At 40.6% G+C, this 23,228-nt stretch overlaps 1 protein-coding gene and 3 non-coding genes across 4 annotated transcripts; 3 read left to right on the top strand and 1 right to left on the bottom strand.

The window, feature by feature from the left end:
* Positions 1–11,135: 11,135 nt before the first annotated feature.
* On the top strand, positions 11,136–11,299 carry LOC117464161 (U1 spliceosomal RNA). The gene has a single exon (XR_004554051.1). It is a non-coding gene; the product is annotated as a U1 spliceosomal RNA (small nuclear RNA).
* Positions 11,300–12,269: 970 nt separating this feature from the next.
* LOC117464149 (U1 spliceosomal RNA) lies at positions 12,270–12,433 on the top strand. Its single transcript, XR_004554041.1, has one exon. It is a non-coding gene; the product is annotated as a U1 spliceosomal RNA (small nuclear RNA).
* A 1,174-nt stretch (positions 12,434–13,607) lies between these two features.
* On the top strand, positions 13,608–13,771 carry LOC117464137 (U1 spliceosomal RNA). Its single transcript, XR_004554030.1, has one exon. It is a non-coding gene; the product is annotated as a U1 spliceosomal RNA (small nuclear RNA).
* Positions 13,772–15,109: 1,338 nt separating this feature from the next.
* tmem88b (transmembrane protein 88 b) lies at positions 15,110–23,073 on the bottom strand. Its single transcript, XM_034105575.2, has 3 exons — positions 22,598–23,073; positions 20,165–20,572; positions 15,110–16,087 (listed from the first exon to the last, which is right to left on the bottom strand). The coding sequence occupies exons 2-3, from the start codon at positions 20,564–20,566 to the stop codon at positions 15,803–15,805; spliced, it is 687 nt and encodes a 228-aa protein (XP_033961466.1). The 5' UTR covers positions 20,567–20,572; positions 22,598–23,073; the 3' UTR covers positions 15,110–15,802.
* Between the last annotated feature and the right edge of the window lie 155 nt (positions 23,074–23,228).

Below are 23,228 nucleotides of genomic sequence, written 5' to 3'. Positions count from 1 at the left end.
TGTCACTGTGGACAGATGCTACTGCAAAGTTTACATTTTGTTATTATAAAGCTGCAAACATTCTATTGTTTATGTTCAGCACTCAGGCAGCAGCAATATCTTTATTTTAGTTACTGTATGTTTTGTTACCAGAGAGACTTGAGTTTAAGTCAAGCACTTTGTTTAAAGCCACAGTATTTGGCTGTCAAATTCATTTTAGTTACTCTATGTTTTTACTACAAGAAACTGAGACTGGGATTTAATTCCAGCACTTTGATGTTGATGGTGTCTGTTTAAAGCCACAACAGTTGGCTCCAGGTTCCACATTTTGAATGTTGTAATGTTTGTTCAGTATTCAGCAACTAAAGACAAAGTTATGTTTTTGTTACAAGAGAGACAAATGTTGTCTGTTTAAATTCATTGTACTCACGTGACGTCTAAGAGTAAGAGTGCAATACATATTTTCATTGAAACGATGAGAATCGTGTGAGAATCGTGATCTCAATTCTTATGGAGGAAAATCGTGATTCACATTTGAGCAAGAATCGTGCAGCCCTAATATGAAATCTGGCACACTTTTGAACGCCGTTATAATACAGTGCTGAGAATGAACGCACTTTTGAACGCCGTTATACAGCGCTGAGAATGAACGCGTTCTCAATTACGTTCATCTAGCGGAAATACAGTACGTTCAGTTCACGTTCGCCCAAAATATGAACGCGTTCATGAACGATCGTTCATTGAACGCGTTCAGGTACATCACTGCCTCCACCCCTCGAAAGTTATCGCTGACTCAGCCATGTTTATGCAGCACTGCATGTGGAGATGTGGACGCGCAAGTCGCACAGATTACGTACATATAAACCTGTGGCGGAAACCCCTCTTGTCTGTCAGTGTGATTATTAGTAAGTAACAAAGTGACGCGTGTCGGGGCAATGTTAGTAACTGTAGTGTGATTACTGAATTATAAAAGCAGCGCGTTACACTACTCCGTTACCGACAAAAGTAATATTATTACAGTCACCCAACTCTGGACAAGATATAATCTTATTTATTTATATATACTAAAATGACAAATTATTGGTTTTGGCTAGACTAGTTTGACTGAAATGTTCTATATAATCTGATGACTAAAAAAGACTCAACAGTTTTCATTGACAAAAAGTAGACTAAAATAATTCGTTTTCTTTGACTAAAATAAGACTAAAATAAGACTAAAATGCAAGTTGACTTTTAGTCAACTTGACTAAATAAAAACAGGATGAAGGTGACTAAATATGACTAAAACTAAAAAGGAAATTTAACACAGGACTAAGACTAAAACTAAATTAAAAATAGCTGACGAAATTAACACTAGTATGAATGTCCTTTTACTATTTTCAGTCGATAAATACGTGTGTAAAGTTTGTGAAGGCAGGAGGAAAAGCGTCTCCTCTGTTCCTCCAAACCCTGCCCTGAAAATAATGAGTGACAGGCTGATAGTAACCTGATAGATACGTTATTATTAACTTAATCACTGATTGAGATATGATGAAGCTAGTATACATTCTTGGGATTTATGTAACAGTAAGACAGAGAATAAGTGTGCATGCACAAAATACTGCATACATGCAGTATTTTGTTTTTTATATGCTGTTGGAGAACGGAGTCAAGCAAAATACATTTTATTTAAAAAAACACAAATCATTTGTGTAATCACGTAAACTATAAGTATTTTTTCTTTGTTTTAACACATCTTTTTGTTTGCAGTTCTCTTTGCTTCTTTCTCAATGATCAGACTTTTGCTCTCGCTGCAGCTTTTTAATTTTTTGTTTTCAATTCTGACACAAACGTCCCACGTAGGTGGGACTTTCAGGGGTGCATCCCCATTGGCTATTCAGTTTTTGAGTGACAGCCCAGTCCTCCAGCGGTTGTACAGTGCAGCTGCGGTACGGTAGCTGAGCTTGGATAGAACACCCCCAGAAGAACCAGCATTTCAATTATTATAATACTACAAGTGAAATTATATGTAAGTATTGATCATTTGTGTTGTTTGTGCTGTACTATACGGTCTGTTTCTTTATTGTGTTAGTTAAGTGAGAAGTAAAGAAAAGCTGTGTTATGAAAGTTAGCTTTTGCTAACTTTAGAACTTTAGAACAATGCAAGCTAAGTAGCCTAATAGCAGGGACAGTTAGCTACAAAGCGAGCAGTGAGTGAGCGTTCAGACACCGGCGCACACACTCAAACGGACTCGTGTGTCTGACTCTACCAACAGGCTTTCATGATTCTGTTTAGATATGCAAGTATAAGCCATGATAGCTTATTTTATTAACACGCTAATTTGATATGAAAATCAATGGAAGCTGAGTTAACTTTGTAGGAAAACCTACCGTCCATGACGGCCCCTGAGTTGTGTTTTATTTGTTAACTTCATATTTTTCATTTCCTAAAACATTTATTTTTCTCTCATATTAACAGTGTGGATCATTGAGATAGCGTGGCGTCCAGAGGTCTTATCCCGTTTTCCTACCTCTGAGGGGACAGCATCAGATCCTAGGAGGGGGGGCATGAAGAAAGACCTGCACCAGCTTCATCCACGCTGGGCGTTGCTGTTATCACTTGCTCAGTGTCATTTCATTTGACCAAATGTCTTTACATATACATTTAATAGATTTTATTATTATCCACCCACTTTTCGTCATTTTATTTAGAACATTCTTTGAGACTTCATCTTCTGGTTTAACATTTCAATAAATGTAATTTGTATAATCACTCTTTTGTCTTTATTCTACATGAAAATGTTAGAGATTCCACTCAAATCTGTTGATTATTCATATATTCCTCAGGCTAGGAATAGTATGTTGAATGTTTAATGCTAAATGTATATCATTTTCTCACAGGATATAGAATGAGACAACACAGTTTTTACCCATTGTGTATGAATGCTTCAGCTCTTCAGACCAAGTAAGATGTGAGCATGTTCCTAATTGTGTTGGTATGCAACCTAGGCCTGGTCTGTTTAATAAAGCAAATCTGCCACTTTTATATTGTAGGAAAGAATCACCTTTTTAGCTTGAAAATATATATCTATAACATTTTCCCAAATTGGGAAATTATTTAAAGGTCACATGTCATGCTTTTCCGGTTATTACCCGTCCCCTTGTGTGTTATGAAGGTTTGTCTGCATGTAAACGGTGTGCAGAGTCAAAACCCTCAAAGTATACCCTGTAGCGAGTAAAACTCTAAAACTGAAAATACCTCCCCAAAACGCCTCGTTGGAGATACGTCATTGTCCATTTGATTCTTCCGGGTACATCATGATGTCATGTCGTCCCCGGAACGAAATGGACCAATCCGTGGAGCCGAGGGTAGGGTAAGAGCTGCAACGAGCCGTTTAGTGGAGAGAGTGAATACTGCTGAATACACATACTTTACAGAGATGCTGTTTGAGAAACCAATGTGAGTTTGGAAAATTGCACAGTATAAATATATTCTAGTAGACCTCAACAATGGAATTATGATCAGTGGAAATGGCCATGACATGGGACCTTTAACAGCAGCAGTGTGTTCATGTATTAAAATATTTAAATTTGGAATAAAGTATAAACTACACAACACAAGTATAATGCACAGCAATAAGATGAGTCCGATATGTTCATGAAACTCCCCAGGAGACACCAACACCAACGTGGCCGAGTGGACTCCGGAGTTTGCTGCATGAGTTGCACCGTATGATCTGTGATGTAGTGGGCTGTCACTCACAAACTGAGTAGCCAATGGGGACGCACCCCTGAAAGTCCCGCCCACCTGGGACGTTTGTGTCAAAATCGAAAACAAAAAATGTGGGAGCGCAAACGAGAAGAGCTGCAGCGAGAGCAAAAGTCTGATCATTGAGAAAGAAGCAAAGAGAACTGCAAACAAAAAGATATGTTGAGACAAATAAAAAAGACTTAAAGTTTACATGATTTAAATGATTTGTTTGCAACTTATAGTTTTATTTTTTAAATTAAATTTATTTTGCTTGACTCATTTTTTTGTATCTCTTAAACTCTTAGTTTTGCTTGATTCTGACAGTCTTGCTTTATCTTTATGAAACAAAACTAATCCCATATGTGTGTTCAGACTCAAGTCATGTTAGTGATGCCACATTCAGGACATTCGGTGTCCTTTTTTCAAGCAGAGGACCGTTGCTAGAAGCTGCAGCTAGACTGCAGGAGTATTAGTTTTTGAGGATGGAACAATTTTACACAGATATATCTGACGTCCAGTGCTCCGTATTTTAACTTGTTTTCCTTTCTCTTTCTTGATCCTCCATAGCAACTTTCATTATAGTCCTTGACAGCGGTCTGTACTACTGTATTAACAACGTGTCACATGTTAAGAATTTACAATCAGAATCGAGTATTCAACTAAGCCGTGTAATACAAGTTGTTAGTAGCCTTAATGGCCTACACAGTTGTTATGCTATACCACATTGCCCTTCACTAGATGTATAATGAGCTGCACTAAACCACATTTTAGCATTTAAAATACCTAGACATTCTTTTTAGGTTATTTTGGTGAAAGTAACTCAAAAGTAATATAAAAGTAGTGTAACTCATTACATTTCAGAGACAGTAATATTGTAATGTAACTTATTACTTAAAAAAGACAGAGACAAAGTTATATGTACTGTATTACATTTTGGAAGTAACTTGCCCAACACTTACTGTAGATATGAAGCTGAATCCAGAATATGGTTAGCTTAGCTTAGCACAAGGACTGGAAGCAGTAGGAACCATTTAGCCTGGCTATGTCCAAAAAACAACAAATAAAATCCACCCATGGGTGCATCTGAACACGTCATACCTCATTAGCAATTCCTTCAAAAAACTGTAGAGTAGGCAAGGCAAAGCAAGTTTATTTATATAGCCCCTTTCAGCACCAGGCAATTCAAGGTGCTTTACAAAAATGGATGACATTCAGACAAAGGCATTTAAAAACAGTAAAAGATAATAAAAGAAACATTAAAAGAAAAACAAAAAATGAAAGACATTAAGAAAATGGCAATTAAAATCAGTTATTAAAAAAGAAAAGCTAATAAAATAAACATTAAAAGATAAAAGTTACAGTGCAGTCTAAGATATGAATAGTTCAATTATTTCGGTTCTTGATTTTTAATTTATTCACAGAACCTTCCTTTGGAATTCCGAACATTTCCGTCCCGATTGTTAATTTAGACTGATTGTTTTCACCATGTTATGCTCGCATGACATCCACAATCGGACCCTCAGGATGGTGTACTAGCCCCCTACTCTGCTTTGCGTTCCATAACAAAGTCTTTAAGTGTTACCTGAACACACCGTGTTACCAAAACACTATTTTTCACCCGTCGGTGATGTGATACTTGTTCCTCAGTACAACTCTCCTAAAAACTGATCGTAAACCCTGGCTACGATGGATATCCCAAATATCCTACTTTCGAGCAGTCCCTCTCATAAATGTCATGGAGAAATTAATTACGTTTAAATTTAAAACATTAAAAGAAAAAATACATGGATAAAAGTTACAGTGCAGTCTAAGATATGAATAGTTCAAGTTTAATATGAATAGTTCAAGTTTAAATATTTTGTGAGTGTTTGTCCATAAATTGTTCCTGATAATGTTGTGTTGCTTTTTAGTGAAGCCTAACATGCAAGTCTGTCAAAGTTTTCTGAAATCTATTAGAAAAGTATTGGCATAAATATATACAGACTCATTACTCAGATTGGCCCATTTCAGAATAATATATTATTGATTATAATAGTGATGCATTAAAGTGTGTATCAGCAAGCTCGTAAAGGTGCAGCTAGTTTTAATGAATGTGTTCACCTAGGAATTTACTTCAGGTGTAACTTGAGCAGTGGTTCTCAAACTTTTTCTGTCAGGCCCCCCCTTTGGAGAAAAAAGAAAGTCGGGGCCCCCCCCACAACACAAATCACTTTGCTAGAACAGTGATAATAAAACAATGCTCCATAATTCTGTGTGGTCAAAAAAATAAATACATAATACAACTGTGCAATCCCTTCGCTAGAACAATAAGTTATAATTAGGGTTGGGTATCGTTTGAATTTCCACGATTCTGATTCCGATTCCACTTTTCGATTCCGGTTCTTAACGGTTCTCAATTCCGATTCTTTGAGGGGCAGGGTAAAAAAATGATACATGCTTCTTCCACCAAAAAAAAGACATTTATTGGAGAAACTTTTACACAGGTTAGTTTACAGTAATATTCACATTAATCAGTCTGTTTATATTCACTGCTTTGTAACTGTAACCTGAGAACCACTGAAGCTACAACAGTCCAACTTTTAAAGGACCCCCCCCCCCCCCATTTAAAAACAGTTCTTGTTGAGACAAACAAGCATATCTGCCGGGAAAAAATGTTTGAACATTTTAAAGTAAAATGCTTCAATCTGGTGCACTTTAAGCAGAATTACTAGAGACTAGATCTAGGGGGTACATAAACACCCATATGAAAAAGATTGGTTTACATTTTAATAATTAAATAAGTATGTGAACATAACCAATAACCTACCATAGCCAATAACAAATACATGTAACATATTTTATTTTTGCTGTTCATTCATATCTTATTTTACTATTTTATTTATGCATATTTTTTTTATCTCTTCAGTTTAAAACGATATGTCTGGTTTACTGTCCTATAGTATACATTGGAATGATTTCAAACCTGTTTTATCTCAATAATTATAAAGGAGTGCCTTGGAAATATGTGTTTACATAAATTGTGATCAAAACGTTTGAGACCCACTGAGATAACTTAGACTAAAGTGAACTATCTAAACACTCCTTTACCTCACTGAGCTGTAGTTATCAGCCTCTCAGTATGACTGGAGAGGACTCTCCCTCCACATCATTGTAGAAACATCTTCTTCTAATATCCGTTAGAGCAGCTAGCACCAGATGCTAATAACAACAGCGCGTACCGGTGCACCCTCCCTTTCTCGCTCGCTCCCATGCTCACTCGCACTTTGGCTGTGAGCTGCGAGTGCCAGATAAGCCAACATCCCCCATGTTCATCACTTACAGCGCCCATCGTACAGGGCAAAGGAAAAGTGTAACCGGGATGAAAAGGGTGTTACATTTACTTAATTATGAATGTTGTTACATCAAGGCCGAAAATTAGGATGAGCACCAACGGTCAACTTTTTTTTTTTTCCTCCTAGAGCTGTCAGTGCAGCGCCTCCACAGATCTGGCGCCCTAGGCGAACATCTATAACGCCAGTGCGACGAGCCGGCCCTGGTCTCAGGTTACGCTGTAGGGAGTGTAGGTACAACTATCATGGATGTATAATAAGAGACAACCATAGATATATATAAACTAGGGCTGTCAAACGATTACAATTTTTAATCAGATTAATCACAGTTTAAAAATTAATTAATCATGATTAATCACAGTTCTCCAGTGAAGGGGGGGAGTCTCCCTCCGCAGCCGGTTGGCGTAGTTTTGGCACAAGTCCGTTGTACAGATCGACGTTAACAGCAGCCCTGTCTGTGCACACGGAGACCGACTCTGTCGTCCGGTGATCTAACTGCCTTCTGGAAAAGCTTCACAAGTACGTCGGTATGCAAATGCGCTTTGTGACACAAGTGACGGTACGCATTTCAGATTACGCACCTAACCTGCGTACCAGTTATGTGCACCCCTGTACTACAGCAAAAGTATTCTCCGTCGGGACTTCCTGCAACAACACCACGCCGTTATCAAAGATGTTCTATTGAGAAGACGATCACTATGTGACAAAAGTTTTCAAAACCGTGGCTACTGAAATCAATCTTACTAACTGCTGTCTGTGCAATTTACTCCGCGCGAGTTGGCAGACTTTATTTTGCTTACTTTAACATCATTTTTCATGGTGGGGCTAAGCCATTTCTTGGTATGGGTGTAGCCTACCCCAGGCCATACCCTGGCGCTGCCACTGGTGGCACGTATGGGGCGGGCCATTCTGCACATGCGTTAAATATTTTAACGCAATTAATTAAAAAAATTAATTACCGCCGTTAACGCGATAATTTTGACAGCACTAATATAAACACGTGTTTATATTAGGGCTGTCAAACGATTACAATTTGTAATCAGATTAATCACAACTTAAAAATTAATTAATCATGATTAATCACCATTCAAACTATGTCCAAAATATGCCATTTATTTATGTATATTGTTGTGGGAATGGAAAGATAAATGAAAGAAGGTGGATATATCCATTTAACATACATACTGCATGTCAAAATGAAAGACAACCCACACACTATCAATCATCAAACCGCGGGTCTTAATTCATTACCTGTTGATTTAAATCAACGGGGGAGTACTTCAGGAAAGTCGACAGAGGGGGGGGGGGCTAGTGGAGTACTTTGTGACCACAGAGTGTGAACGTTGTGATCAGCTGTTTTAGCGCAGTTCTCCAGTGAAGGGGGGAGTCTCCCTCCGCAGCCGGTTGGCGTAGTTTTGGCACAGTTCCGTTGTACAGACCGACGTTAACAGCAGCCCAGTGTACACGGAGACCAACTCTGTCGTCCGGTGATCTAACCGCCTTCTGGAAAAGCTTCACAAGTACGTCGGTACGCAAATGCGCTTTGTGACACAAGTGACGGTACGCATTTCAGATTACGCACATAACCTGCGTACCAGTTATGTGCACCCCTGTACCAGAGCCATATTATTACTATTATATGGCTCTGCCCTGTACTACAGCAACATTATTCTCCGTCGGGACTTCCTGCAACAACACCACGCCGTTATCAAAGATGTTCTATTGAGAAGACGATCACTACGTGACAAAAGTTTTCAAAACCGTGGCTACTGAAATCAATCTTACTAACTGCTGTCTGTGCAATTTACTCCGCGCGAGTTGGCAGACTTTATTTTGCTTACTTTAACATCATTTTTCATGGTGGGGCTAAGCCATTTCTTGGTATGGGTGTAGCCTACCCCAGCCATACCCTGGCGCTGGCACATATGGGGCGGGCCATTCTGCACATGCGTTAAATGCGTTAAATATTTTAACGCAATTAATTCAAAAAATTAATTACCGCCGCTAACGCGATCATTTTGACAGCACTAGTTTATATATATCTATGGGTACAACGCTACATTTCCCGCCCCGTCTACGGAGAGCGGCGAGAAACATTTTCTCAGGCATCGAAAAGCGGAACCGAAATTCACATGTCTAAATGATGAACCGGAACCTGTTCTCGGTACCCAACCCTAGTTATAATACTTTGCAATCTGTGCAAACAAATGAAAAGAAAGAAAATGCTGATATTTGGCAAAAAAGTGTGTCTTATCACAGCATTAGTGGCTGCAATGAGCCTGTTTTGCACTGCACATTTCTTCAAATCGGGGTTGCAGGCTCAGTGGCGGGGCCAGAGATCTATTTTGGGGGTGCTGTGGGGTAGCTTGAAGTTTCATAGAGGGTGCTCAAACATTTAGTGTTTCCCATTAATGTACCGGTCGCTACAGTGGAACTTTCTACTGCAACACTCCCCAAACACACACACACACAGTGTACCTGCGACTGTTACAATGAAAGCTCGATAATCAGCTCAAGGTATATAGATGTAAGCAGGGGTAAAGTGCTATTTGTATAGGTGGTGTGTGGACCTCACTAAGGGTCCACACCAGAGATGGGGTCATTACTAAAAAAAAGTAATATATTACACTACTTCGTTACTCTCTACATAAAGTAGCTCGTTACTTTACTCGTTACTTTACTCGCAGGGCCGGCCCGCTCCTCCCTACAGGCAGATCAAGCAGACTGCTAAAGTTTCAAATGTTCTCTTTAGTTCAGTTTCCATTGTCGCATAAGACTGATCCAGATAGCTCCTGAATGTTTTCCTATCTGACCATGGCTGTCCTCTGCCTCCTGCTATCTGTATTTTGCGCAGTATATCTCTGAACGATGGTGATTCCACTGTGCAAATGGGCAACATTTCCTCTACTATGAAGGATGCTACAAGCCTGTCCATCTCTGCTTTGGTTACCGGTTCTCCAAATTCTAATTTGTGTTGCTTCGGAGTCGGCGGCGGCGCACTCACAACATCCTCACTCTGGGTTCGGGGGTCCTTAGCTATTAGCTTCACCTTAGCATGTGTTCTTTGCAGGTGTTTGTTGAGGTTTGACGTGGTGTTTACAGCAGTGGATAACAGCTTCTGGCCTGGACACAGTTTGCACCTCACCGTCACATTCCTCTCTATGGGCCACCCCTCGAAAGTTATCGCTGACTCAGCCATGTTTATGCAGCACTGCACATGGAGATGTGGACGCGCAAGTCGCGCAGATTACGTACATATAAACCTGCAGCGGAAACCCCTCTTGTCTGTCAGTGTGATGATTATGACTGATTTTATAAAAGTAACGAAGTAAGGCGTGTCGGGGCAATGTTAGTAACTGTAGTGTGATTACTGAATTATACGCGTTACACTACTCCGTTACCGACAAAAGTAATATTATTACAGTAACGCGTTACACCCAACTCCAAGATTTTTTTTTAAATATTGAAGTTAAAAGCATCAATCTGGTGCACTTTGAGAGCAAAATGAAGAGATCTATGGATACATCTCTCAACATCCATATGAAACAGAACTGTAAACAGATGTACTTTTTTTAAACTTTATTCTTTTTTTACTGTCATATAGTATTTCATACCTGTTTTTCATTTATTCTCTTATTTTTTTATAACTATAATGATCATGTAAACGTGTGCCTCGGAAATAATTGTTTATATTAATTGTGACCAAAACTTTGAGACCCACTCTGAGATAACTTAGACTAAAGTTAACTATCTAAACACTCAGAGAGTCCTTTAGTTCACTGAGCCTCTCAGTCTGACAGGAGAGGAAGCTAACAACAATGATTTCTCTCGCTCTCTCTCTCTCTCTCTCGACGTAATTGTACTGTATCATATTATTTTCTCTGCGCCGCAGCTTTACATCATGGGGAATGAGGCACATTTTACAGAGAACAATTGTCTTTTGTTAGCCTTAGTACAAAAGTGTATGTTCTGTATACATTCCTTTATATTACCACCCACATATAATCTCTTGAATTTGGTCATTTCTATAGTGCATGCTCCCTGAGTGAATGGTGTGTGTCTGTGAATCAGGGCCCTCAGAGGAGTGTGTACAACTCATACTTACCTGGCAGGGGAGATACCATGATCAAAAAGGTGGTTCACCCAGGGCGAGGCTTGGCCATTGCACTCCGGTTGAGCTGACCCGTGCGAATTCCCCAAATGTGGGAATCTCGACTGCATAATTTGTGGTAGTGGGGGACTGCGTTCGCGCTCTCCCCTGATAACATGTGAAATTAAAATATCACTCATGGAGTTCTCCCTCTTCTCCACCAGAGTGTGCCCTCTGTTGTCTGTCCTGCCTGTGACAGATCAGACATTACTACCTGCCCTGAGCGAGGAATTACTATGATATAAAAAGTTTTTATGCAGTAGGAAAAGTGCTATAAAAATAAAATGTAGTAGTATTATTATTATAATAATACAAATGACATTAGAACTGTTTAAACTGGAAGTTGCATAGTCCTCTATGACGGTTAATTCGATTTTTTTTTTGCATTTTAATTTTCGATTGGACTACATTGTTAGTAGTGAAGAACGAGACCTACAACAAGTATTGACATATAATAATAATAAACCTACACAGCCAAAAGTAATGTGATCTAGTACATCAGTCCTACTATAAATCCTTTCATCATGAAGGTCATCATGTTCAGTTTTTTATATGTTATTTAGTTATGGTGTTAAACTTCTTTTGTATACATTTGAGAACAGCCAGTGTTGATCCCACTCCAGACCAACAGTAGGCAGTGTCTTCGGGCTGTCACCAGCCCTGAACAAAGAAACCGGAAGTGGTTGTAATTTGAATGTGAGAAACAAAACGGTTCTATTCTTTCCTCTTGAGATTTTAATGTTGATCAAACTACTTTCTTATTGCAGTATGACTTATTTCAGGCTCATTAAACTTTGTTGTTAGGCTGTTGCTCATTTTTTGGGGGTAAAACTGATACAACAGGGTATTTTAGGTCTGCTATTGATATGGAAATACACCATTGCATCATGGGAAATGAGGCACATTTTAAAGAGAAAATAGTCTTTGTTAGCCTTAGTACAAAAGTGTATGTTCTGTATAAATGTCTTTATGTTACCACCCACATATAATCTCTTGATTTTGGTCATTTCTATAGTGCATGCTCCCTGAGTGAATGGTGTGTGTCTGTGAATCAGTCCCCTCAGAGGAGTGTGTACAACTCATACTTACCTGGCAGGGGAGATACCATGATCAAAAAGGTGGTTCACCCAGGGCGAGGCTTGGCCATTGCACTCCGGTTGAGCTGACCCGTGCGAATTCCCCAAATGTGGGAATCTCGACTGCATAATTTGTGGTAGTGGGGGACTGCGTTCGCGCTCTCCCCTGATAACATGTGAAATTAAATTATCACTCATGGAGTTTACTCGTTTCTCCACAAGAGTGTGCAATAGCTCCTTCTGTTGTCTGTACTACCTGTGACAGATCCTACATTACTACCTGCCTCAAGAGAGGACTTACTAATACTTTTATCAGATATAAAACGTTTTTATGCAGTTATAATACACAGGATATTAGATCTGTTTAAACTGGAAGTTGGATATTCCTCAATCACAGTAAATTCGATTTTTGGGGTTTTAAATTTTGATTGGACTATATTGTGTGACATGACCAGGCATCGCTCTGTAGATGAGATTGTTAAAAGTGCTGAGTTCAGTGCCGTTTCCACATTTAAAAATAACTTTTAAACAGTCATTTATCTTTTTAGCAGTCAGGCTTATTCATTTGAATAAAATGTTCTTCAGATTCATTGCTATAGTGCTGCATATACCCTAAGAAACTAACTTATTTTCAAAGCCCAATCACTATTGTGTAAGCGTTCACTTTATTTTCTTGCTGTTACTCGTGCACAGAGGAACTTCAACACATATTGAAGTATGATAATAAGCCTACACATCCAAAAGTAATGCAATCTAGTACATCAGCCCTGCTATAAATCCTTTCTTCATGAAGGTCATCATGTTCAGTTTTTTTTATGTTATTTAGTTATGGTGTTAAACTTCTTTTGTATACATTTGAGAACAGCCAGTGTTGATCCCACTCCAGACCAACAGTAGGCAGTGTCTTCGGGCTGTCACCAGCCCTGAACAAAGAAACCGGAAGTGGTTGTAATTTGAATGTGAGAAACAAAACGGTTCTATTCTTTCCTCTGAGATTTTAATGTTGATCAAACTACTTTCTTATTGCAGTATGACTTATTTCAGGCTCATTAAACTTTGTTGTTAGGCTGTTGCTCATTTTTTGGGGGTAAAACTGATACAACAGGGTATTTGAGGTCTGCTATTGATATGGAAATACACCATTGCATCATGGGAAATGAGGCACAGTTTACAGAGAAAATAGTCTTTGTTAGCCTTAGTACAAAAGTGTATGTTCTGTATACATTTCTATATATTACCACCCACATATAATCTCTTGATTTTGGTCATTTCTATAGTGCATGCTCCCTGAGTGAATGGTGTGTGTCTGTGAATCAGTGCCCTCAGAGGAGTGTGTACAACTCATACTTACCTGGCAGGGGAGATACCATGATCAAAAAGGTGGTTCACCCAGGGCGAGGCTTGGCCATTGCACTCCGGTTGAGCTGACCCGTGCGAATTCCCCAAATGTGGGAATCTCGACTGCATAATTTGTGGTAGTGGGGGACTGCGTTCGCGCTCTCCCCTGATAACATGTTAAATTAAAATATCACTCATGGAGTTCTCCCTCTTCTCCACTAGAGTGCCATGTTTTGAACTTTATTATTCATAAATAATTCATTTGACATTAAATCTTTTGTGCCACAGAAATATTTGTATTATAATTTTGAGACCACAATCAAACAGCACACATTTATCCCAGCCCCAAGAGCATACATGAGTAACATGAACAAGGGTATGTGACATTTCTGCAGTAAAAAGACAATAGCTGGAAGTCTACAACAATAGCTATATTAATGGAAAAGGATGCAACAATTTTATACAAATAGTAATGTTAATAATAATAAAAGTGATGATAATAATAACTAGAGAATGCAATTCCTGAAGAAATTGCTAGTGGGAATGCTTTATGCTGAAAAGCTGACGCTGAACTGCTATGCTGAAATGTAATGTGTAAGCAGAAAGTGAAGAATTTAGATTGATCGAAAGATACGTTTTCTCTCCCCATTGACTTCAATACATAATTTTTCCGAAATAAGGTCCCATGGGTCGGAGGTAGATGGGCGGGACTTCACCTCTCTATGTATATGTGTGTCTCTGAGAGAGAGAGAGAGAGAGAGAGAGAGAGAGTCCTGCAGCAGTTGTATTGTATCTTGTCACCAGATTCTGTACGACACTATTAATTAGTATGGAGTCAGATTTGGGTCAATATTCTAGCGCGCAAAACAAGCTACTCACGAGCGGAAAATGTGCTTTTACACGCGCATGAAATATATATATATTAGGGCTGTCAGTCGATTAAAATATTTAATCGCGATTAATCGCATGATTGTCCATAGTTAATCGCAAATTAATCGCACATTTTTGATCTGTGCTAAATGTACCTTAGAGGAATATTTTTCAAGTACATTTAAAAGGTGATTTAAGGAAACATCTAAAAATCGAGAAAATACCCTTACCCCTAGATTCTACCGGGTCCGTCCGTCTGCATCGCGTTACGGCCGCGTTATTGCTGCGCCGCGGCGTTCGCAAAGATCACGGCCGCCGGCCACTCTAGTCAATGGGTGCTATTCGACCAGACGCGCCGTGTTACGGCTCAGAAGCGTCCCAGAAGCGCCTCGGCACTGGCAGGGATGCAAACTTGTCACCTTTCGGCGAAATTCGCCGTTTTGAACCCAAAATAGGTCGTTTGTGTAATTCATGTAGATCTGCAATAAAAATATTTTTGGGGTATGGGGGGGTCTGGTTATAGACCTGATTTCTCAAGTGAAGTATTCTTATAGTAATGAACATTATCTTTACATTTCCCAGTAGTAGATGCAACTTATCCAACGCATTAATATTAAAGGACAGACACGACTCCAGCTGAATCTAAAATCTTTATTTATAAAAGGAATTTACATGAGAAACTGCAGCAACTTCACAGAAAACTTCGTAAGAGAATAACGGACAATATTATTTTTTATAATAACATAAATGTGATAAGATACAATTATGTTTAGTGACAAAATACAATTCTTGTGACGTGAGCTATTTTCAGTTTTGCTATTTCCTGTGATACATTCAGGGAAGTAAATATTTTTTGCACGTCTGCTTAGATGCTTTGTTGTTTATAATGACAGCTTTAGAATTTGTTTCTTTTATCATTTGTATTCCTGACAGTCACTCTTGCTGTTATTTATTTGCGCTAATGACTGGTTTCATCCTCTGCTCAATTCTTAAAAGGCACCATGATGTAACACGATTGTCAAAAACTCCTGTAAAAGCCAATGTGCCCAGGGGAAAAAACCAACAATCAAACAATTTATAATGTTTATCTGACATTAAAGCATGTATTGCAAGTCATTATTCAGTGTTTATAACAAGGTAACTGGTCTTCCAGCTGTTTTCTACAGTAAGGCCATTATCAACCTCCCTTCTCTGGTATACATTCTGCTGGACATCCATTGTATTTATTTATTCATCCCATACAACCGCTCATCCTGTTCTCTTGTTCCCTTAATAATCTTCATGTAATGGTCTTCCTATTCCCCCTCTCCCCCTTACTCTCATCTTCATCTCACACCCAGACCTTTCCCTTCCCACTGCCATCAGCTCCATCTCGGCCTCCACAGCAGCCAGTGCCCAGGCCGCGGTGCTGGTTGGCCGGCAGGTTCTTGTACACCGCCCGGCTGTACGGGATAAAGCACAGGCCCAGCTGGAGGTGTCGGGCTAGGCGGCAGTATGCAGCCAGCGCAAGTACCAGCAGAGGGGTGACCAAGAGAAAACCCACCACCAGCAGAGCCACGCAGCCGCCGTCAGTCAGCAGGTCTGAGCAGTAAGGGCTCTTCCCATGGGGGCGGACCTGGGGAGAAGAGAAGACAGACAGCAGACTGGATGATATGTTGCCAAGATGTTGAAAAAGTACACTGAACAAAAATATAAACGCAACACTTTTGTTTTTGCTCCCATTTTTCATGAGATGAACTCAAAGATCTAAAACATTTTCTATATAAAATAACCATTTCTCTCAAATATTGTTCACAAATCTGAAAAAATCTGTGATAGTGAGCACTTCTCCTTTGCTGAGATAATCCATCCCACCTCACAGGTGTGGCATATCAAGATGCTGATTAGACAGCATGATTATTGCACAGGTGTGCTTTAGGCTGGCCATAATAAAAGGCCACTCTGAAACGTGCAGTTTTGCTTTATTGGGGGGGTCTGGGGGGGTCCGAAAACCAGTCAGTATCTGGTGTGACCACCATTTGCCTCACGCAGTGCAACACATCTCCTTCGCATAGAGTTGATCAGGTTGTTGATTGTGGCCTGTGGAATGTTGGTCCACTCCTCTTCAATGGCTGTGCCAAGTTGCTGGATATTGGCAGGAACTGGAACACGCTGTCATATACGCCGATCCAGAGCATCCCAAACATGCTCACATGTCCGGTGAGTATGCTGGCCATGCAAGAACTGGGATGTTTTCAGGCTCCAGGAATTGTGTACAGATCCTTGCAATATGGGGGCGTGCATTATCATGCTGCAACATGAGGTGATGGTCGTGGATGAATGGCACAACAATGGGCCTCAGGATCTTGTCACGGTATCTCTGTGCATTCACAATGCCATCAATAAAATGCACCTGTGTTCGTCGTCCATAACATACACCTGCCCATACCATAACCCCACCACCACCATGGGCCACTCGATTCACAACATTGACATCAGAAAACTGCTCACCCACACAAAGCCACACACGCTGTCTGCCATCTGCCCTGAACAGTGAAAACCGGGATTCACCCGTGAAGAGAACACCTCTCCAACGTGCCGGACGCAATCGAATGTGAGCATTTGCCCACTCAAGTGGGTTACGACGACGAACCGGAGTCAGGTCGAGACCCCGATGAGGACGACGAGCATGCGGATGAGCTTCCCTGAGGCGGTTTCTGACAGTTTGTGCAGAAATTCTTTGGTTATGCAAACCGATTGTTGCAGCAGCTGTCCGAGTGGCTGGTCTCAGACGATCTTGGAGGTGAACATGCTGTATGTGGAGGTCCTGGGCTGGTGTGGTTACACGTGGTCTGCGGTTGTGAGGCCGGTTAGATGTACTGCCAAATTCTCTGAAACGCCTTTGGAGACGGCTTATGGTAGAGAGGTGAACATTCAATTCATACCAACGCAACTCCGGTTCAAGCTCCGTGCTAGAGATTTTCAGGTTCAGAACCGGTTCTTCAGTTTAGCGGAGGCTCTTTTCACACTGCCCAGAGTCCGACTGGTGCTGCGTCATTGGGTCATCGTTTGTGTCATGACGTTACCGTTTGCGTGCCTGCTTCATAAAGCCAAACCGCGCGGAAACCCCTCACACCGACACCGACAACAACAACAATGGCCGATTGTGCTCCAGCTTCCTCTGCACCTCTTCGGAAGACCAGATTCCTAGTAGGTAGCTGGTCTCTTCAGTGGACCACTGCTGCTTGTTAAGTTTCTCCATCGTTGTGTACAAGCTGGATAAAACGCAGGCTTCTTGTTGTTGTTCAGGAGTTGATCCCGCCCCTGCCCCCGCCTCGACGTAAGCGTGACGTATGCGGTGCTTTTGCTCTGGGCGGACAATTTTTTGGTGCTTGAAACGAACCGGATTCCGGAACTAAGAGGCTGCTCCGCTGCGGTGTGAAGAGGAAAACCCGGTGCTTTTCAAGCTCCAGCTCCGAACCGGCCCTGAAACACCGTTGGTGTGAATGAGGTATATGTGACGCACAAATTCAGTACTGAAGCTCAATGAAACGGCAGCCTGATCTTTTAGGAACTGAGCAGCTCCAATGGAGCTATAGGGGTTAAAGGCTTCCCCAATCCAACTGTGTTATGCTGTTCTGGGCACTGAACTGGCTGCTTTCCAGTCTTAAGCCTATATTTCTCATGATCTGAATGTTTTATAATCCTGTTTTTAATAATGCTTAGGTCAGGGGCAGCTGTAGAGCAGCTGGGCCTGCAACTGAGAGGGACTATACTAAGTCGATGAAACACTAAAGCAAGATGCAGACAGTTTATGGGTATTAGTGTTTTAAATTAAAAATGTGCTATGTCAAACAGATGTTTTAAATTGGATACAGTTGTGGCAATACTTTAGTTAAATTATGTATTTTTTGTTATCTTTGCACATGTAGAATATCACGGATTGGAATAGTTTTGTGAAGTGCAGTGAAGAACGGATTAGGACGACCGATGACGTGTTCTGTGTGGTATGTGTGTGCGCATTATGGACAGACACCAGTTGGTAGTCTGAGATCTCTCAAGTGCACTGAATCAGTAGGCCACTTAATTTATTTTTGACCAAAATATAACAAATCTTACTTTCAGGGAGTAAATATTGTGGGCCGGCATTGTGTATCAAAGCATGTCTTCTTGTTTCTAAGACTGGTGAATTGGGAAAGGAGGTCAAAGGGTCAGGAGACAAGTGTGGGAGAGGAATGGAGAGACAGCAGGCCTGTATCATCCTTATCGCCCCATGAATGATGAATTGAACATTCGTGTGCATGAGGAAAGTGCTGAGGTTAAAAAGGATTGCAAATCTGAGGATTTATGATACTAGTTTTAGCATTAGTTTAGTAATTATATAATAGTTTACTGAAATCTCACACAGTAGCAAAAAGCCTGGATCTTGTTAGTTGTTGAGAGATGATGCCGAGTTGCATATCCCAGCCTGAGAAGGAGAGTGAAACATTAAGCAGGGAGGGAGCTATGGGAGAAATAAGAGACGGAGAGAAATGGTTTTAAAAAGTTAAAGGAGGGTAAACTTTGACGGTTGTAACAGATAAGACTTATCTGTTACAACCGTATGCCCATGTTTTTACTTTTGACGTCTCCTGTGTGGCTCCAGATCTAAGGCAAGTTTTATCCAGAAAACCCTTAAAGTGTGCTTATTTAGTTCAATATTGTGTTGTGTATGTTTCTGGATGACTATTGCAAACGGAATTCTCTCAAATATCTTGAAAGGTTGTCTGAAAGAACCCTAAATGCTTATCCCACCTTGCTTTTTCTACATTTCTTCTCACCCCTTTTTCCTTTTGAAATGTTCCCCCTCTCTCTATCCTCCTAGGTTCTGGATAATCCCTCACTAAGCTGCTGTCACATGAGGCCTAATTGTGAGAGAATGGGAGAACAGAATCCTGGTCTCTGTCGTTGGCCTACAGAGAGGCCATCGGTATGCATTAAAAGTCTCTGAACCGTGATGACATTGAGGGTAGCCCAGGTGAAAGCTTACTTAATAATGTTTTAAGTAACATCTCTTCTTTTATATGTTCAGCCTGTAACATTTTGTCCATTACCAAGCATCTTTTAATCTCCAACTAGCTAACAAACAGTCTTTAAAGTTTGAGGTTTTGATGTCTGGCTCCCTAAACTCTTGACCCCTCACTCTTTCAGTTCTTCTATCTCCTAAACATCTGCAAGAACCTCAGAATGATCTGATTATGAAACCTTCTCATCACCGATGAAGCCAAACTCCACCCTAAGCCCCAGGCACAACTATTCCAAACGTTTGGATCAAAGATTAGCTCTTTCAGATGTTTCATGAAAAGAGGGATGAAGCCATCTCTCTGATCCTCTCAACTATGTTTAGATTTAACGAATCTATGTGTAAACATTTATCTTCACTGACATGCAAACACATGTTTTTATCTTACACCAAAGAGCATTGCATTGGTCAACATTTATTTTGGATGTTGTGGTACATTACTTTCACTGACAAACAAATTGATGATTTGCAATATTTTTAAGGAACATATTAAGCTTAACGTCAACAGGTCAATTATATGTAGCCATCTACAGTGTGACTGTTTGCTCGACAACTGTAAACCAGGGATTTGCAGAAAAAGAGACACTTATATTACAATGTCAATCCTTTAACATGCTCATCCACCCTATTCCCCATTTCCCTCTTTCTTACTGTAGAGTGACAGAGGAAGCCAAATACCACCATGACAATGGCCGGAGTCAAAATGGTCCCGAACACCAGGCCAGCGAGGCAGGCGTTGATGGTGGCAATAATCAGGTTCTGAGCTGTCACCAGCACCGAGCAGGCCCAGCAGTCCAGGGACCCCCGCAGCTCCAGAGGCGCTTCACTGCCCCCACCACCGATCTCAGCTGCAGAATAAGGAGGAGGTATGACTACACGTAAAGGTGTTTCTCTGCCCCCACCCACAGCGGTGGTGGATGCCAGGGAGTTAGAGTGGTGAAGATGTTGGTGGTGGCTGTTGTGGTGATGGTGGTGATGATGAGGTGGCAGTTCCTCGGACAGGTCCAAGGCCTGGTGATGGGCCCCCTTTTCTAGAGTACCACTCATACTCATACTGAACTGTAGGCACGGAAAATAAACCAATTAAAAGCATGTGATTGAAATATAACTTTGATCAGAATAAGCATGTGCAGATGTTTTCTAACTGTTGGGCAGCCCTGCTTAGCCTGTTTCGAGACAAACACAATGGAAGAGACCTAGTTATGAAATACTTGTGTATCTAATCAAATTCCAGTCCTCAAAGGTTCTCTGGGTTCAGAGAGAGGTTAGATGTTTGATCCGTCAGGAAGTAAGCCTTGTTGATGCCGTCGTTGAGGTGATGATAATCAGAGTGCTGATTGTCCAAAAGGAAAAGGGCCTTAATTGCTATATGTAGTTTGTGTGGTAGAGAGATGAAGGCTAATTGGCATCAAAGTCTGTTTGTGTACAAACGTGTGCTTGTGTTTTTACTTGTTTTCTTCCCTGTGGGTATTAGAGACAGACGCTCAGATGCAACCAATGTTGCCATTTAATTGGAACCATATAATGTTACATTAAGTACAAACATTTATTTTTTAAGGGAAACAAACCTATGAGTACGACTATATACTGTCAGATTATTTTCTGTCGCATATTGGTATCGGCCAATGTAATTAAACTTACTATAGGGTTAAGAAAAGAATGTGATGTAATTATGGCACAACACTTGGCTTTTTGTTCATAATTCAACATTTTCTCTTGGCGTCAATAAAAAGAAGCCAGGTCCTCCATGCAGGGTCTGCTTTGCTTCAAGCTGCTTTAGTTTGCATCCATTCCGTTTCATCACAGATTTGATGTGGTATGCAGCTGTGTCTGGTACAGGATATCCTTACTTCTCAAAGGTTATGAGACACACAGGGTACAACTTGAGTAACCAGGCCATCTGCCAACACAAACTACAGTGATGGAAAAATCCCAGTAGGGATGACAAAGTCAAATAGTTGGATTAATCATTTTAGCAAACACAGTGCTTTCCCATAGGGAATCTTTACTGTTTGTTCATTTAAGGGGTATTTTTCTGTTAAGGAGTGCATCAATTATATTACTAAATTGCCATGGTGGTAAATCGCTCATAATGTAATTACCATAGTACAAGACATAGTATTGTGACAAGTAAAGCACTATGCTGGAATACTTTCTTACAAGCGTCCCACTAGATGATCTGATCTGAAACTCCATTGCTGAAGTGAAAGGACCAACAGAGAGCTACATGTGGCGGGTCATTTCATATTCATCGTTGAAAAGGATTGTACACTGTCTCAAATTGTTCAATAGTTCAGCTAGGATATTGTACAGAGTACCTAACATAACTTCTCTGAGCAGACACACTTACCTATGTTGGGATATTTATTGGATAACCATGCACTTAACGATAACACCTCAGGTTGTGCTTCTATCCCGCACTAACTGACAATCAGGGGAAGACCATATTTACAAATCTGTCCTGGGTGCTTGAGTTCTTTTTCTTTTTCCACGTCTGTTTCCCGTTGTTGTCCTTGTGTTTTTATCAAGGTGGAAGGTCATGTAGGAAAGACTGGCAGGAAAGTGTGTATGCGCACATGCACGTGTGTGAGGTGACTCATTGTTTATTTTTACAAAAAATATATGTAGTCTCTCCACCCACTTTACTCACTCTTTAGTTTGAATAGCATTTCTTAGGATATTTCGTCATGTAATTGTTTGAACTATATTAAGAAATTCTTAATCAGGAAATATTGTGCAATAAAGTGATTGTAATGGTAGCATTTGTCTCCAAATAGCTCCTCTTGTTTGAATCAAAAGTCTGCTTCCCATCATGCAATGCCTATGCTGGGCTAGGACTTGCAATGACATTATTCTTGGATGCTGCAGTGCGATTTTCCATTGTTCTATCATTCTATTATTCTATTGTCTGGAACAAAGCAGCTGCAATAGTGAATTCTGTGTCTCTCAGACATGTTTTGTCATGTTTATCATCAGTAGTAAATAAGACTTTTAGGCTCCTTTTCCCTGTAATGTGTTGTGTGAAGAGTTCTCACTGATGTGATTTGAACGTGTCTTGAGTGATGCAGCTGCACTTGTACTCACATTGTGATGTGGGGCCCGGTAGACCTCTTGCTGTTCGTCCTCCAGATTGTTGCTGATTTTCTCACTTCTTTTGAAGTCCTCTTCTGTCCGCTCAGTGGTTTAACGGAGCCTCTGAACTTGTTCTCTGGGAACTTGGTTACTTTCCACCTCCTCTCCTTGCATGAAGTTGAAAGAGCTTGTAGTGATTTTGGAGTTTCCCTCCTTATCTATTTAGTGGTGGTATGTTGTCTTCCTGCAGCTCTGGTCTCCTGCTGCTTCTTCTCTTCTTTATCCAGAATTGTCAGTGTAGCTGATTAGGTCTAGAGGGATGTTTTCTTTTACACATTCAACATCAAATTCCTATGCTGTTGGGATGAAGTCGTAGCACAGAAATGCTCCTCCATCAGTGGCAACAACTTCACTAACAGTTGCTGTGTTCTTTGTCTTAAGTATGTCAAACTTCTTTCTGTTTGCCCTCCCCTTTGTACCAGCCCATCTGATTGAGTCCCCAGTGCTGTCTCTCATTCCCTCCCTCCTCTTGGACTCCCTGCATCCATCCTACTTTCTCTCCAACAGGCTTATCAGACCCCTGCCTTTCTCCGACAACTCCTCTCGGCACATACATTCCACCTCACATATCCAGGACATATTA

Source organism: Pseudochaenichthys georgianus, chromosome 18, assembly GCF_902827115.2.
Source record: "Pseudochaenichthys georgianus chromosome 18, fPseGeo1.2, whole genome shotgun sequence".
Taxonomy (NCBI): domain Eukaryota; kingdom Metazoa; phylum Chordata; class Actinopteri; order Perciformes; family Channichthyidae; genus Pseudochaenichthys; species Pseudochaenichthys georgianus.
Note: the sequence above shows the minus strand (reverse complement) of the source record. Positions and strands in the feature narration are given on the sequence as shown.

What these genes read in the sequence shown, in the direction of transcription:
- tmem88b (XM_034105575.2), bottom strand. Translation starts at nt 20,566, where the DNA reads ATGAGTATGAGTGGTACTCTAGAAAAGGGGGCCCATCACCAGGCCTTG. An exon ending in GCTTCCTCTGTCACTCTACA is followed by an intron (nt 16,088 to 20,164) that starts GTAAGAAAGAGG and finishes TCTTCTCCCCAG; the next exon opens with GTCCGCCCCCATGGGAAGAG.